General features: G+C 42.0%; 1 protein-coding gene across 1 annotated transcript in view; it reads left to right on the forward strand.

Annotated features, from left to right (window-relative positions):
• LOC128699844 (pneumococcal serine-rich repeat protein) overlaps nucleotides 1–18,516 on the forward strand; it is a 42,261-nt gene that overhangs the window by 10,117 nt on the left and 13,628 nt on the right. The window contains exons 3-6 of the mRNA XM_053792635.2: nucleotides 3,024–4,867; nucleotides 9,845–9,912; nucleotides 11,593–11,695; nucleotides 13,071–13,147. Of these exons, the coding sequence (XP_053648610.2) occupies nucleotides 3,024–4,867; nucleotides 9,845–9,912; nucleotides 11,593–11,695; nucleotides 13,071–13,147 (2,092 nt within the window). The remainder of the gene's footprint in view (nucleotides 1–3,023; nucleotides 4,868–9,844; nucleotides 9,913–11,592; nucleotides 11,696–13,070; nucleotides 13,148–18,516) is intronic.

Consider the following 18,516-nt stretch of genomic DNA (forward strand, 5'->3'; position numbering starts at 1 on the left):
CATGTACTAGTCTACTAAATGAAGAATAAATGACACTTACCTTTATTGAAGATGCAGCAATGACTGATGAGACACTGTGTCCTGGGAGCGCCTTTTCCTCCTGAGTACTGTAGGTCCTGTTTGGTATTTTCTTCCAGAACAGGCCTTATCACACTGTGTATGCCACTACGATTCTTAAATCTCTCAAACCAACCTTTGAGCACTAGTTCCAGGCATTTTTCCCTGTTCACCTGGGTGTTAGTCGACTTGTGTGGGTTGCATCCTGGGAGACAAGATTAAGGACCCCAATGGAAATAAGTTAGACAGTCTTCGATGACACTGACTTTTTTGGGTTATCCTGGGTGGCAAATCCTCTGGGGTTAATTGTTTCTTGGTATTCTCAATAAGCCACACCAACAACGGTGCTACAGCAGCAGCAGCAGCTGACAGTGCAGCAGCAGCAGCAGCTGTACCACCAATAGTAGCGATGGTTGATTGGGGTTTATTATACAACCTGGCCAGCTCGGAGACATGCACTCCACTTTCATACTTATCAATGATCTTTTTCTTCATCTCTATTGTAATTCTCGCCCTTATTGCTGTAGGGTTGGCACTAGAAGCTTTCTTGGGGCCCATGGTCACTTATTTTCCAGAAAAAGCACCGAAAACACTGTAATAATACGAAATATTCCGATTGTATGCTTGGATGTTACCGCGGAGGCTGGCTGGTAAACAATGCCACCGGCGGAATATGTGAGCGTGGCTCAGGCCGCACATTGGACGCGTCTCGGACGAAAATCGGTAAGCGGGTTTTTAAGCGGTATGTGAGGCAAAATTTTTGCGATTAAAGCAAGCGGTATGCGGATTAATCGCTATGTGATGCCATCGTTATGCGGGGGTCCACTGTATTAGACTAGCCAGTTGGACACGTATTGGACGGTGACGTCATATATTTAGTCTTGAACATCGGCGAAAAATCAAACATTTCAGCTACTTTGAGCTCAATTTCAAAGCCCTTTTCATCGTGAAACCAATCAAAATCATCTTTATTTCTGTAATATATCTTCCATTGTATCAAATGAGACCAAGAAAACGAAAATACAACCAAAAATCCTACATGACAATACACCTCCAAGTCAGTGTTTTAATCCAAAAACACAGTCGGAGTTTTTTTTTCTCATTATTCACTGTGTGTTGCAGGATTTTTTATACTGTGCACATTAACCACACAGATCCATTTTCTCTGATGTGGGCGTACCAGCTTTCTCCCACTTGATTTGAACCCACTAGAATTTTGGCTTATTAACATGTTAAAAAACACTGGCTCGTAAGACGTATTTATACGACCAAGACAGTCAATTTTTTTTTTTTTATTATCACACTGGCCGATTCCCACCAAGGCAGGGTGGCCCGAAAAAGAAAAACTTTCACCATCATTCACTCCATCACTGTCTTGCCAGAAGGGTGCTTTACACTACATTTTTAAACTGCAACATTAACACCCCTCCTTCAGAGTGCAGGCACTGTACTTCCCATCTCCAGGACTCAAGTCCGGCCTGCCGGTTTCCCTGAATCCCTTCATAAATGTTACTTTGCTCACACTCCAACAGCACGTCAAGTATTAAAAACCATTTGTCTCCATTCACTCCTATCAAACACGCTCACGCATGCCTGCTGGAAGTCCAAGCCCCTCGCACACAAAACCTCCTTTACCCCCTCCCTCCAACCCTTCCTAGGCCGACCCCTACCCCGCCTTCCTTCCACTACAGACTGATACACTCTTGAAGTCATTCTGTTTCGCTCCATTCTCTCTACATGTCCGAACCACCTCAACAACCCTTCCTCAGCCCTCTGGACAACAGTTTTGGTAATCCCGCACCTCCTCCTAACTTCCAAACTATGAATTCTCTGCATTATATTCACACCACACCTTGCCCTCAGACATGACATCTCCACTGCCTCCAGCCTTCTCCTCACTGCAACATTCATCACCCACGCTTCACACCCATATAAGAGCGTTGGTAAAACTATACTCTCATACATTCCCCTCTTTGCCTCCAAGGACAAAGTTCTTTGTCTCCACAGACTCCTAAGTGCACCACTCACTCTTTTTCCCTCATCAATTCTATGATTCACCTCATCTTTCATAGACCCATCCGCTGACACGTCCACTCCCAAATATCTGAATACGTTCACCTCCTCCATACTCTCTCCCTCCAATCTGATATCCAATCTTTCATCACCTAATCTTTTTGTTATCCTCATAACCTTACTCTTTCCTGTATTCACCTTTAATTATCTTCTTTTGCACACCCTACCAAATTCATCCACCAATCTCTGCAACTTCTCTTCAGAATCTCCCAAGAGCACAGTGTCATCAGCAAAGAGCAGCTGTGACAACTCCCACTTTGTGTGTGATTCTTTATCTTTTAACTCCACGCCTCTTGCCAAGACCCTCACATTTACTTCTCTTACAACCCCATCTATAAATATATTAAACAACCACGGTGACATCACACATCCTTGTCTAAGGCCTACTTTTACTGGGAAAAAATTTCCCTCTTTCCTACATACTCTAACTTGAGCCTCACTATCCTCGTAAAAACTCTTCACTGCTTTCAGTAACCTACCTCCTACACCATACACTTGCAACATCTGCCACATTGCCCCCCTATCCACCCTGTCATACGCCTTTTCCAAATCCATAAATGCCACAAAGACCTCTTTAGCCTTATCTAAATACTGTTCACTTATATGTGAACAGACATATAAGTGAACAGACAGTCAAAGGGTTAAAAAATGAAATCCTGACAAAACTTCATGGAAACCCTATTAATTATTGTGATTCTGGTGAAGGGCTCTTGAGTCAAGGAGTTGGAGCTACCCACCCCATCTTAGATCAGGTATGGATAAAGTTCCATTTCCCAGATGGTGTATGACCCCTATGGGTTTAGGACATCCCCATGAATATGATCGAACTAATACAAACTAATGCATGCCAGTAGGCCTTCTGCAGTGTTCCTCCATTCTTATGTTCTTTTCAGGGTGTAGGGCAGAACAACAGCAGCATCAGCACTTCTAACACTGGTAGACCTATGGCCAGTACTCCCACTGTGAAACCCACCACACCAGCTGCCACCACTGCAAAATCCTCCACACCAGCTGCAGCTGCTGTGAAACTCGCCAGACCGGCTGCTGCCACTGTGAAACCCACCACACCAGCTGCCACCACTGCAAAATCCTCCACACCAGCTGCCGCCACTGCGAAAGCCGCCACACCGGCTGCTACCACTGTGAAACCAACCACACCAGCTGCTACCACTGTGAAACCCACCACACCAGCTGCCGCCACTGTGAAACCCACCACACCAGCTGCCGCTACTGTGAAACCCACCACACCAGCTGCCGCTACTGTGAAACCCACCACGCCAGCTGCTACCAATATGAAACCCATGACACCAGCTGCCGCCACTGTGAAACCCACCACACCAGCTGCCGCTACTGTGAAACCTACCACACCAGCTGCCGCTACTGTGAAACCCACCACACCAGCTGCTACCACTATGAAACCCATGACACCAGCTACCACCACTGTGAAACCCACCACACCAGCTGCTGTCACTGTGAAATCCACCACACCTGCTGCCGCCACTGTGAAACCCCCTGTCACCAATGCTAGTGCAACCACTGTAACTCCTACCATCAACACTGTTACTAGTAATGCTATTAATAGCAACAATACTATCAATAAAACCACCACCTCAAATACTGTTGCCAGCAGCACCACTACCCTCACCAACAAGAAAAATAAAAAGAGGAATAAAAAAAGGAAAGCTAATGCTGGTATGAACATGAACAACAATGTTGGTAGGTCCACCAATGTGCCCACCATTGGCACTACTGTCTCTAACTCCACAGTTGCTAGCAGTGCCCAGTTAAGTGTTCCTACCACTGTGGGAAATGTTGGCAAAAGAACCCCAAACATCACTACAAATCCTATTACTAATGTCAACAATGCCACCTCCAGTAACACCGGCACAGTTATTGTATCGAGAAACAAGAAGAAAAGGAAGAGAAAAGCTAGTTTGGAGAGACAGAATATGCTCCCACCACAAAAAGTACAAGTGACCCAGACCACAGCCACCAAACCTGCAGGGGCTCCCAATAATGCAGGGACCGTCAAACCTGCAGGGGCTCCCAATAATGCAGGGACCGTCAAACCTGCAGGGGCTCCCAGTAACACCGGAACTACCAAGCCTGCTGAGCCTCCAAACAAAACAGTGCCATCGCAGGCCAACGATACAGACAACACTCTGAAAAGGAAACGTGATGAGTCTGTGAGTGTCAGTGGAGCAGCAGCAAAGAAAAAAAAAAGGCGAAATAAAAAAAAACCACTGGACAGACCACAGCAAGATAATACTGCCAGCACTCCAGGAAATAATAAGAAAGATACTAATCCAAATGGTCAGTATTTTGGGTACTGGGGTGCCGGTGGTAAAAAGGCTTTTATTCGAGGTGAAGGTTCTGGCATGGGCTCGAACACACAAGCTCAAGGTAATAACAGAGGAAATGCAAGAGGCCGAGGCTTTGATAAGAATGCCAGAGGAAAGCCATTCAATACCCCTCGGGGTGGGTTGTCCAACAGGGGACGAGGTGGAGCATTCAACAATTCTCGTGGTGGATCGTTCAGTAATTCTCGGGGTGGGTCATCCAACAGAGGCCGAGGTGGATCATTTAACAACACACGAGGCAATTCGTCCAATAGTTCCCGAGGTGGATTGCTCAACAGTCCTCGAGGTGGATCAACCAATTCTAGAGGTGGATTGTTGAGCAGTCCACGTGGTGGATCAAGCAGCCTGACTGGCAACAAAGGATTTTTCCCAGATAGGTATAACTTTGTGTTCTGTTGTTTATATTTAATATTCAGTAATTTGCATGCAAGATTTCAGGTACATCTTGCTACTTCTACTTACACTTAAGTCACACTACACATACATATACAAGCATATACACCTACCATCCGACTTCCGACTGAGTTCGGTTCCGAGAAACCGGTCGTAAGTCGAAATGGACGTAAGTCGAACTTTACTACTGAATATCAGCATCACATTTTTGTAATGACTTTATTTTATTGTTTTATTTTGGTATTTCATGTTTTACTTTACTTTTTATGCTGTTAGTACTGTATTTTATACTGTAAGGTTTAGGATAAACACTGTGTACAACACAAATAGTTGTTTATTTCCCAGAAATTTGGCATAAAAAACACGGTCGTAAGTCTAGTGGTCGTAAGTCGAGCAGGTCGTAAGTCGGATGGTAGGTGTATATACACACCCATCTGGGTTTTCTGCTATTTTCTTTCTAGTTCTTGTTCTTGTTTATTTCCACTTATCTCCATGGGGAAGTGGAACAGAATTCTTCCTCCGTAAGCCATGAGTGTTGTAAGAGGTGACTAAAATGCCAGGGGCAAGGGGCTAGTATAACCCCTTCTCTTCTATAAATTACTAAATTTGAAAAGAGAAACTTTTGTTTTTCTTTTTGGGCCACCCTGCCTTGGTGGGATATGGCCAGTTTGATAAAAAAAAAAAACAGTAATTTAACTTATACTCCCTACACTGAAGGAGGGGTGGAGATGTTGAATTCGGAGGGTCATCTGAACTGCGAAGGAAGACAGCGAGTGAATTAATGACATTGTAGCATTTCTTTTTCGGGTCACCTTACTTTGGTGGGAAATAACTGATGAGGTATAAAAAAATGTTGGTTATTGATTGGGTAACTAATGGCTAATAAGAGAAATAAATGTTCAAGGATTTGAATGCGACTGCTTTTTCTTCTGGATGACAGGTCAACATTTGATGTTTCCAGCAAGTGGATATCATTTTCCATACTTGGAACACAGGAAGGAGCACTGCAGCAGACCTTCTGGCCCATGCTAGGCAGGTCCAAGTCACACTGCCCATGCCCACTCATGTACTTTTCTAATTAACCTACTTAATGATAATTTTTATATCTAGAAAGTGTGATATACAATTGATTTATAGTTAACATTATTGACATCCTTTTTAGAAAGCTTCTGGTTATGCAGAGCATTTCAGGCAGCCTTAAAATTATATTGGTTTAAAACATAAGCAAACACTAGAACATTATTATTATTTTTTTATTATCACACTGGCCGATTCCCACCAAGGCAGGGTGGCCCGAAAAAGAAAAACTTTCACCATCATTCACTCCATCACTGTCTTGCCAGAAGGGTGCTTTACACTACAGTTTTTAAACTGCAACATTAACACCCCTCCTTCAGAGTGCAGGCACTGTACTTCCCATCTCCAGGACTAAGTCCGGCCTGCCGGTTTCCCTGAATCCCTTCATAAATGTTACTTTGCTCACACTCCAACAGCACGTCAAGTATTAAAAACCATTTGTCTCCATTCACTCCTATCAAACACGCTCACGCATGCCTGCTGGAAGTCCAAGCCCCTCGCACACAAAACCTCCTTTACCCCCTCCCTCCAACCCTTCCTAGGCCGACCCCTACCCCGCCTTCCTTCCACTACAGACTGATACACTCTTGAAGTTATTCTGTTTCGCTCCATTCTCTCTACATGTCCGAACCACCTCAACAACCCTTCCTCAGCCCTCTGGACAACAGTTTTGGTAATCCCGCACCTCCTCCTAACTTCCAAACTACGAATTCTCTGCATTATATTCACACCACACATTGCCCTCAGACATGACATCTCCACTGCCTCCAGCCTTCTCCTCGCTGCAACATTCATCACCCACGCTTCACACCCATTTAAGAGCGTTGGTAAAACTATACTCTCATACATTCCCCTCTTTGCCTCCAAGGACAAAGTTCTTTGTCTCCACAGACTCCTAAGTGCACCACTCACTCTTTTTCCCTCATCAATTCTATGATTCACCTCATCTTTCATAGACCCATCCGCTGACACATCCACTCCCAAATATCTGAATACGTTCACCTCCTCCATACTCTCTCCCTCCAATCTGATATTCAATCTTTCATCACCTAATCTTTTTGTTATCCTCATAACCTTACTCTTTCCTGTATTCACCTTTAATTATCTTCTTTTGCACACCCTACCAAATTCATCCACCAATCTCTGCAACTTCTCTTCAGAATCTCCCAAGAGCACAGTGTCATCAGAACATATGTTGTTGTTATGCAAATGCATGATAATAACAATGGTTGTGTATAAAGAGCTTTATTTTTTTTATTCGTGTCTTAGCGCCAGACATTATTCCTATAATAACTACAGCTCCATAAATAGAAGAATTTTTCATATTTTTTCATGAATGAGTTGATAAAATTTAATATTTCTTTACTCGTGGTTTGGTAGGAAGAGGCTCGCAAATAAGCTTGTACAGCCTCTCCTCACTTAACGGCGGAGTTCGTTGCTAAGACCACGTCGTTAACCCGTAAACGGTGCAAACGTATATGTACGTTTTTTCAGCATTTGAAAGTATGTAAAAAAAAGTAGATCTTTTTGTTTTTTTACATTTGAAAATGTGTAAAAAAACTTTGATCTACTTTTTTTTTTTTTTTTTGTTGTACAGTGGACCCCCGGTTAATGAACTTTTTTCATTCCAGTAGTATGTTCAGGTGCCAGTACTGACCGAATTTTTTCCCATAAGGAATATTGTGAAGTAGATTAGTCCATTTCAGACCCCCAAACATACACGTACAAACGCACTTACATAAATACACTTACATAATTGGTCGCATTCGGAGGTGATCGTTAAGCGGGGGTCCACTGTATTTGAAAATATGTAAAAAAAACGTAGATCTACTTGTGTAGCACTACACATGTGAACGTAGATCTGCTTGTGTAGCACTACACATGTGAACGTAGATCTGCTTGTGTAGCACTACACATGTGAACGTAGATCTGCTTGTGTAGCACTACACATGTGAACGTAGATCTGCTTGTGTAGCACTACACATGTGAACGTAGATCTGCTTGTGTAGCACTACACATGTGAACGTAGATCTGCTTGTGTAGCACTACACATGTGAACGTAGATCTGCTTGTGTAGCACTACACATGTGAACGTAGATCTACTTTTGTAGCACTACACATGTGAACGTAGATCTGCTTGTGTAGCACTACACATGTGAACGTAGATCTGCTTGTGTAGCACTACACATGTGAACGTAGATCTGCTTGTGTAGCACTACACATGTGAACGTAGATCTGCTTGTGTAGCACTACACATGTGAACGTAGATCTGCTTGTGTAGCACTACACATGTGAACGTAGATCTGCTTGTGTAGCACTACACATGTGAACGTAGATCTGCTTGTGTAGCACTACACATGTGAACGTAGATCTGCTTGTGTAGCACTACACATGTGAACGTAGATCTGCTTGTGTAGCACTACACATGTGAACGTAGATCTGCTTGTGTAGCACTACACATGTGAACATAGATCTACTTTTGTAGCACTACACATGTGAACGTAGATCTGCTTGTGTAGCACTACACATGTGAACGTAGATCTGCTTGTGTAGCACTACACATGTGAACGTAGATCTACTTTTGTAGCACTACACATGTGAACGTAGATCTGCTTGTGTAGCACTACACATGTGAACGTAGATCTGCTTGTGTAGCACTACACATGTGAACGTAGATCTGCTTGTGTAGCACTACACATGTGAACGTAGATCTGCTTGTGTAGCACTACACATGTGAACGTAGATCTGCTTGTGTAGCACTACACATGTGAACGTAGATCTGCTTGTGTAGCACTACACATGTGAACGTAGATCTGCTTGTGTAGCACTACACATGTGAACGTAGATCTACTTTTGTAGCACTACACATGTGAACGTAGATCTGCTTGTGTAGCACTACACATGTGAACGTAGATCTGCTTGTGTAGCACTACACATGTGAACGTAGATCTGCTTGTGTAGCACTACACATGTGAACGTAGATCTGCTTGTGTAGCACTACACATGTGAACGTAGATCTGCTTGTGTAGCACTACACATGTGAACGTAGATCTGCTTGGACCGTTTACAGGCTAAACGAATTCGTCGCTAAGTGTGGAGCATACTATAATGGTAGTGAGTTTGTCAACCATCTTTGATATTGTTTTAATGTCACCTTTGCACCATTTATAACATTTCTGGTATATTTTTAAATGTGTTTACAGTAGTGTACTGTATATTGAAATAAACAGAATAGAGGAACTCAGCTCTGATATACATTATTTAGGTATGAATACATACTGGTCAGAGAGCCTGTCTTAAGTCCGAGGCGTCGGTAAACGAGTACATCGCTAAGTGAGGAAAGGCTGTATTCTTCAATAGAAGATTTATAGTTATAATTTACAAACACAAATAATGGCATGTCAACTACAGCATTGGTGGCTTCATACATTTGTAGTGACAAACATACTGAAAAAAAATACAGAATGGGTAAGGTTTGAACCTTCAGCGAATGAGTCGTAAAACTCGGTTTAACCTCTGCTTTGCAGAGTGAGATATGCAACAAATTTTTCTGCAAAACTTTTCATCTATCACACACAGTTCCAGAGCTTTTGTACATTTTTTGTACACTTTCTGCAAGAGTACAGTGGACCCTCGACTAATGATATTATTTCATTTCAGACGTCTGTTTGGGTGCCGTTACCGACCGAATTTGTTCCCATAAGGAATATTGTGAAATAGATTAGTCCGTTTCAGACCCCCAAAAATTCACGTACAAAAGCACTTACAAAAATACACTTACATAACTGGTCGAGTTGGGAGCTGATCGTTAGTCGAGGGTCCACTGTACTAGTTATCTTTGTTTTGCTACAGGAATAGATCATAGGATTATTTTTGATTTACAGAGGCAGTACTGTTGGCAACTTGGGTGGACTGTCTAAAAACAAGAGTGAACGAAGAGAACCATTACTAGGTAAGTTATTCAGGTCCATTAAGTTGAGAAATGCTACGTGAATAAGACACATGCGACACCTGGGTATCCTTATCATGATGTTTCACCAGAGTAACTTTATCACCGGGTGTTGGTGAAGCATCTCCACAGTAAAGCTACACAGGTGTTGCACATGTGTCTTATTTAACTACTTGGTTTTGTATACCATGTTGATATCTGATAGAATGATCGTCAGTACATTAAGAATTAGTCACAATACCATGACTCGCACAATTCACAACTAACGCAGTAAGTGTGAAATGGAAACTTTAATTTTTTTGCACTCTAGCAGTATTGCTAATCAGTTCCTTGTCTCACGAGCAAGTAAAATGCCTGGTATATCTTACAAACTTCCACTTGCATTCAGTATACACATAGCCTTTGCTTTCTTATGTTCTCAATGGTTCTTAATTCTATAATTTTGCTAGGAGGCCTAGTCTGAGACTGGATCAACCTCTACCAGATAACTTAAGTCCAGGGAACTCTTTTGGTGTGTCCTAGACTACTGACCTGAGTCTTGTTTTCTGTTTTTCTCTGTCAAGAGGATGGACTAAAAGGTAGTCTAAAGATTTCGCTGTATATTATGGGTTAGTTGTGAATTTTAAATAAGATTTCATGTATTTTTACCTTTGTGATAGGGTGCCTTGATGCTGGTAAAGATCTCTTGATCTAAGGAATTGGAATTACTCTTCCCTTTGATCAAACCTTTTCCCCCAGATGATGTATGACCCCTACAGGTTTAGGGCTTATTTACCTAATAATAGACTAATGGAGAAGATTCTTCAATGGTCCATTAAATCAGAATAATGTTTAAAAAAAAATGAAGAAAATGCACTTAAGTACATGATTCACAAGAAGTACCCAGAATATCTTGTTGCCAAGGTTTTCAAGGTTAGGAACCAAACCCAGTATGGCAGTAGGGGAAGTAAACACAGTTTTGTAGTACTAACAGTAGGTGGTCAGGCCTCAAACACCTTTTATTATACGGCAGTAAAGGAGTGAAACAGATTGCCTGAATATGTCAGAACCGCTCCCCGCATGAGCCAATTCAGGAAGACAACTGAAAGGTGCTTAATGAAGCTTCAGAAAGGGAGGAGAGTGATTTCCTGTATAGTTAACATTGGTATACCTATTATTGTAAGCTGATTTTTCTCTATTTTAATGTTATGTAAATAACTCAGGTTACTTTATTCTATTGTACCTCTTAGTACTGTAACTGATTCTCACAGTTGAGTTGCTTAATTTTAATTCTTATGGTAATAATCATGGCTAATTTCTACTGTATCTTATAGCTAGGCTTTAAATAATAAGATATTACAGGACCCCAGTGGAAATAAGTCACTTCATTTGACTTTTTTGGGGGGTTACCCTGGGTAATTTACACACATTTTACTGTATACAATAATTATAATTCCCAAAATTTGTGTAGCTGTGCTTAATGAGTACCTGTACCTAAATAAATTTGCTGACTATATACTGTACATAAAGTTTACAGATCTACTGCAATAAATATAAAAATAAACGAGTTAAGTGTACGGTTTATCCAGTGGATTTTGTTATATTAAGGTCCATTATATTGAAGTCTTTTTGTATTTCTGTTTGTGCGTGTAAATAACATATTCCAGATCAAAGATGTAATTAAGATCAGCATTCACATTGCAGGACAACGCAGCTGGAGCTTTGGACGGGACAGTGCTGCGGACAAGAAAAGCTGGAACCCAGGAAGTAGTGGAATCTTAGGCCATAGAATTCCCTTTGAAATCAGGCAAGTATTTACTTGTAAATCATCCATTGCTGCAGGAGGCAGAGCTGTGCTTGTGGTGGTCCATTTTCACAAATTGTTTCATATTTTTTTTTTTTTTAAGGTTTCCTGTGATTGTAATAAGAACATAAGAACATAAGAATGTAGGAACACTGCAGAAGGCCTACTGGCCCATACGAGGCAGGTCCTTATCAAAACGACATCTACCTAAAGCTACTCGAGAAATAACTCCCGTACCCCTTGACACCAATTAAACCCAGCCCCTCCCACTCATATATTTGTCCAGTCTCTTCTTAAAGCTACCCAAGGTCCTAGCCTCTATCACCCCACTGGGAAGACTGTTCCACGCATCTACAACTCTGTTAGAAAACCAGTACTTACCTATGTCCTTTCTAAATCTAAATTTATCCAACTTAAATCCATTATTCCTGGTTCTTACCTGGTTTGACACCCTCAGTACTTTATTAATGTCTCCCTTGTTTATGCCTGTCATCCACTTATACACTTCAATGATATCTCCCCTCATTCTACGCCTCTCCAGAGAGTGGAGATTTAAGGCTTTAAGTCTATCTTCATACGGGAGGTTCCTTACACAGTAAATCATTTTAGTCATTCTTCCCTGTATGTTCTCTAATGCTTACTATTACTCTGCAGTACAGGGGGCCCCACTTATACAGTAGGTTGGGTTCTTGGGCTACTGCTGTTAAGTGAAATATAGCCTTTCTTCACTTTCAAAGACATATAAAAGCCCAATATAACATGTTTACACAATCGTATATTAAGTGAGCAATAAAGTTAGGCCTATAAAATGCATATACAGAACACACATATTACTTACCTTACAATATTTTCATACTTAGCTTATAGTGAGTGGTGAATATATTCATTGTAGGAAGCCTGAATAAATGAAGACTGGGTATAATTGAAATCTGCTGTATTAGCGTAACGCTGTAAAGAGGGGCCCGCCTCTATGTCCATCAATGAATGTTTCTTCACTGGGGGATGTCTTGATGCTAGAGAAGGGTTCTTGATCTGAGGGAAAGTTGGAGATATTCTTCTTGCAACAAACCGGTCGTATCCCACCAAGGCAGGGTGGCTCAAAAAGAAAAACAAAAGTTTCTCTATTTAAATTTAGTAATTTATGCAGAAAAAGGGGTTACTAGCCCCTTGCTCCCAATATTTTAATCGCCTTTTATGACACACATGGCTTACGGAGGAAGAATTCTGTTCCACTTCATCATGGAGAAAAGTTGGAGATAAAAGGTATAAAACACCGCCATGATAAAAAAATAAACGCAAACTTAGTATAATGTGATGGCATCAGGCAAACCCTCCTCTCACAGCTATGAATGTTTTATCATGTTTTTTTCTTTGACAGCGATCCCAGCAGCCCCAATACAATTCCTGTATCATGGAATTGGAAAGAGAGGATAAAAAAGCAAAAGGAGAACTCCAGTAAGTAGTTCGATTGATTTATTTTTGTGTGTGTGTATGCAGAGTTTTCTCTTATTATTCTTGCTAATATCTGCTAGCATTGCTCCTACTAAATTTGCTAACATTATTTCTACTAAACTCATTTAACACTAATACAGTGGACCCCCACTTAACGATCACCTCCAAATGCGACCAGTTATGTAAGTGTATTTATGTAAGTGCGTTTGTACGTGTATGTTTGGGGATCTGAATTGGACTAACGTACTTCACAATATTCCTTATGGGAAAAAATTCGGTCAGTACTGGCACCTGAACATACTTCTGGAATGAAAAAATATCGTTAACCGGGGGTCCACTGTACTAATATTACTCTCACTAAACTCTTCTTAATGTCACACTCCTTAAGCTGCTATTATTTTTAAATGCTGCAAACATTATTCTATCTCAACCTTTCCATTATCACATACATTTAGATTGTCTTTGTGAGGTTTAATAATTTCACATCCAATTAATATTAGCTCCCACAGGTAAGAGAATTTGAAAAAAAGAAAATTCTAATCTTCAAGAGACTTCCTGTAGAACCCTCCCTTCATGGGAGGTTCCTTGATGCCTATAAGGGGGAAGGGTCTTGATGCAGGTATCAGATCTTTTTCCCTTCCTTGGATCAATCATGTTTGCCTCCCATTCCCCATAAACCTCAGGTTTAATGCTTTCCCTGTATATAATAATAGTCATATCTGTGCGCCTCTGGCAAGAAAGTGATAGTGTGAATGATGGTGAAAGCATTTCTTCTTTGGATCACCCTGCCTCGGTGAGAGACAGCCAGTGTGTTAAAAAAATATAGTAATGATAATGATGAATGCCCAGCAGATCTGTGTCAGTAAGTTAGATAGAAGTGCATGGAGACAAGTAAGTTTCAATGGATGTGATGTTGGAGTGAGAGGAAGGTACCTTTTATAAAGGGATTCAGCAGAAACCAGAGTCCAGAGTGCCTGCACTCTGAGAGAGAGCTCACAGTTCACCTGCCTTGTCAGGAGGGTATGGGCATTGATTTCAAAATAATGGTTAGTAATAATAATCCTTTAGGAACTCGTATCAGCATCATAAAATATACTTAGTTGTATATGAATAAGCCAGATGATCTTGAGATGCTTTATGATGGTGAAGGGCTGTTTTCTGGTTAATTATGTTTGCTGCAGGCGGGGAGCAATGATAAGGTTTCGGATGCTTCTTACTTTATTTGTGTAACCGTGGGTACGCAGGCAGTGTGTTAGTGCCCATGGTCCCCAGGGGCCATGCCCATGAGGGAGAGAGGAGTTGGCCTTGTTGACTCTAGGATGCCTGGACGCTAAGTGAGAGCGGAGTTTCTGAACAGGGTACGGGTCTATAGGTGGCAGCATGAGCATGGCACGAAATATGAATTCAGCTGGCAGACAGCATAGGCTGTCTACATTCGCTGGGCCACCACCATCATGGTTGTTCTCGACCATGACTGACTGTAATAAAAACTTGGTTTCACTCTTGCAGGAACAGGGCACAGAACACAGAATAAATATATATACATATGGACATGGGGAACCAAACTTCCTACATTGAGGGAAGAAAAATAAGGTGGGGTGTGCTAAAAAGCATTGTGGTCCAAAGCAGTGAGCGTCGATGGGCATCACTACACGCCTTCCTGCGTCTGGACAGATACTGCAACACAGGAGACATAGCTGCGACTGAGCTGGAACCATGAAGCAGTCATCATAGTAGTTGCTGCAGGGTTCACTCATCCTGGGGCACAACCTGCTGGTACCCTCAAGTGAGGTGTCGTAAGTACTCGGCAACTGGGCAGGACTTCTTCTGGCAAGTGACTCTGGAGAACATTTCTCGACTGGTACTGTCGCTGAGGCTGTCACTGCTGGCGGGTGTGGAGTGAGTTGTGGCAGAGACAACTCGGCGAAACATCTGGAAGTTGTAACATCATACACTGTACTGCAGTGAGTGGGCTAGCAGTCAAAGTGTTATCAAATTTGTGCAGGCTGCTCACTGAAGCTATTCTCTCGACAGTTGGAGTTATAGCAGAGGCTAGTCTAAGCATCCTTAGACTGGTTTGCTACATATAACTGCACTGATGGTTCAGGAGGTGAAGTGGAAAGTCTCTCGATGGGGAATCATAGCGGGTACGATTCAGCAGGGCATCTACGAGCAGCAAACATAAAGAGCTTTCTGTACAAGGGGCTCAGATGTTCGTAACTGATGCCGGGACTGACTAAATGCCAGTTGTCATTGGTCACACTGGGTGACAACACGAGGTGCTACACAGTGATGGGCTCAAATGGTGTGGTCTACACACACATCTGGGCACAGATCACTTAATCAGGGACATGCGTAAAACTTGCACACACCTACTGCACATGCGGTACAACATGGCTTAAGCAAATGATGCTTTTCTGTGCAAAAATCGACACTAAGCCATACATGAACATGTGAGAACACTGAGAAGAATTAACCCTTTCAGGGTCCAAGGCCCAAATCTGGAGTCACGCACCAGTGTCCAAGAATTTTCAAAAAAAAAAATTTATTTTTTCTTATGAAATCGTAGAGAATCTTTTTGTGAAGGTAATAAAACAAAAAGTACGAAATTTGGTGGAAAATTGACGAAATTATGCTCTCGCGAATTTTGATGTGTCAGCGATATTTACGAATCGGCGATTTTGCCGACTTTGACTCCCATTTTAGGCCAATTACATTATTCCAATCAACCAAATTCTTAGCTATTTCACTAGTATTACTTCCATTCTATCGATTGAGCACAAGAAATCGCCAAGTCAACTGTTTCAACTACAAAATAAAGTGATCGGAAATTGTTAATTTGGCCAATTTAACACAAAGTTCAAAATATTCCAATTTCAAAATAGGGTCCAGAATAAACAATGTAGGCATTCCTGGCACAAAACTAACATTTCCTCTGTTCATTAGTTATGTTTTGAGGCTTTACAAATAAATTCCATTTTGATTTTTTATTCACATAATGAATTTTTATTCACACCAAAAAATAGAAGATTTACTGTTATGCAATACTGTAATAATTGTATAAATATCATCACCATATTTGTGAATGTATATTAGACCCACCAGCTGGCGTGTATTAGACGTGTGAGGTCGTTTGTTTACTCTTGAATATCGGCAAAAATTTAACATTTCTGCTACTTTGAGCTCAGTTTCAAGCCATTTCCAGTGCTAAAACCAATCAAAATCATCTCTATTTCTGTAATATGTCTTCCATTCTATCAAATGAGACCAAGAAATCGCAAATACAACTTTAAAAAACATACGAAAAAACACTGCAAAGTTGCTGTTTTAATCGAAAAATCATGATTTCAGTTTTTTTCTCTCATTATACACAGTGTGCTGCAGGATCTGTTTTATGTGGTGCACACATACCACATAGATGTATTCTCTCATATCTAGGCCCAAATGTACCACTCACAGTTTATCAGAGTGAGCTGAGCTCATGGCGTAGATCTACGGTTTGGACACTCACCGTAAAGCCGTAGATCTACGGGACGGACCCTGAAAGGGTTAATTAACACATGACATATACCTTCTCTCAATCTTCTAGGCATTACTGAAACAAAATGTGAAACTAGAACACTCAGTGTGACATGCGGGGTCAGGCGTGACGTCGTGGGGTGACAACGCAAGGTGATGTCAGCAGATGTCTCAAGGTAACATCCTGGAGTGATGTCATGAGGGATGTCATGGGGTGATGTCAGGGCAACATGGTGATGTCGTGAAGTTGGGGAGCATCGTGGGTGACATCAACAAACGTTGCAAGGTGATGCCGTGAGGGATGTCATGGGGTGACATTGCAGTGACGTCAGGCAGACATCGCGAGGTGACATTAAGGGTGATGCCAGGCAGCATGTGGCTTGGGTAACTCACTTAGTAACCCATGTGGTTTCATCTACACCCATGTGGCTTGCTCCACATGGCTTCATCCACATGTGGCTACATGATCCACGTGGCTTCGAGTGACCTCGGGCACTCGGATACACAGCTCTGGCAAAAAATTCACACTGAATTCAGAAAAACATCAGAGAGGGAGTGAGTACATAGTGGAGAGTAGTATGGTGGCATACAGTGGGTGAGCATGGGTGAGTGGCGTATGGTGGAGCCAGGATCGTACGCCTACCTTCCTCACCCATACACACGTGGAAGATAGTGCAGATTCTGCCACACTGGCACAGAAATCACCACTAACTCACCTCTGACTTGCTGAAATAGCCGTGCTGAGCTGAAACCATTAGCAGACCCTTACAGGTTACGCTGAACACTTGACTTGAAACAGCATGGGATGCTGTTCGGCTGGATCCTGCTTGTACCTATGTCTGGATGCTGAGACTTGCAGACACAACTTTAGGATAACTCGTTGAGAGACGGATGCTTCTTGTATGGGGTGATGAAGTGAAGACAACTTCATCCCCCTTCCTTCTCTCTTGCAAACATCTGCTGTGACCACTGCTTCCACCAATGTTGTTTGCTGCAGGCGGGAAGCAATGATAAGGCTTTGGAGGCTTCTTACTTTATTTGTGAAATTGTGGGTACACAGGCAGTGTGTTAGTGCCCAGGGGCCATGCCCGTGAGGGAGAGAAGAGTAGGCCTTGATAAATTAGCCACATGTGCAACACTTGGGTATTTTTATTGAGGAAACGTTTCGCCACACAGTGGCTTCATCAGTCCATACAAAGGAGAGCGTTGAAGAACAGGAGGAGTTTGAGGTAATCAGTCCCTCAGCCTTGAGTCGGTGTGGTCAGTCTATCAACCTTGAAAAGAATACAGCATGTGTGTGAAGTAGCTTATATACCATAGGCAGGAGAGGTGCAGCAGTCATAGGTGGTATCACATTTGTCCAATGTGGAAGTAGGTCATGCCCAAGGGTTATGCAAGTGAAGAATTCCCTGTATTAAAATCCCAAGATGTTGCTATGTCAGACAGGAATGTAGATGAATGGTTCAGAGAACTGACAAGAGTAGGCCTTGTTGACTCTAGGATGCCTGGATGCTAAGTGAGAGCGGTGTAAGCATGGTGTTTCAGAACTGGGTATGGGCCTATAGGTGGCAGCACGAGCATGGCATGAAATATGAACTCAGAAATATGAACTACTCTCCCCGTCCATTGATCAGACCTGATTACCTCTCATTTCTCAGGAGTTGTATGATCCCCATGGGTTTAGTGGTTCTGTTCTTTTTTCAACAAACCAGCCGTATCCCACCAAAGCAGGGCGGCCCAAAAAGTAAAACAAAAGTTTTTTGTTTTAAATTTAGTAATTTATACGATAAGGGGTTACTAGCCCCTTGCTCCATAGTGCTTTTATTATAATAATGTTTTTTGTAGTGGTACAC

This window comes from Cherax quadricarinatus, chromosome 81, assembly GCF_038502225.1.
Source record: "Cherax quadricarinatus isolate ZL_2023a chromosome 81, ASM3850222v1, whole genome shotgun sequence".
NCBI lineage: Eukaryota > Metazoa > Arthropoda > Malacostraca > Decapoda > Parastacidae > Cherax > Cherax quadricarinatus.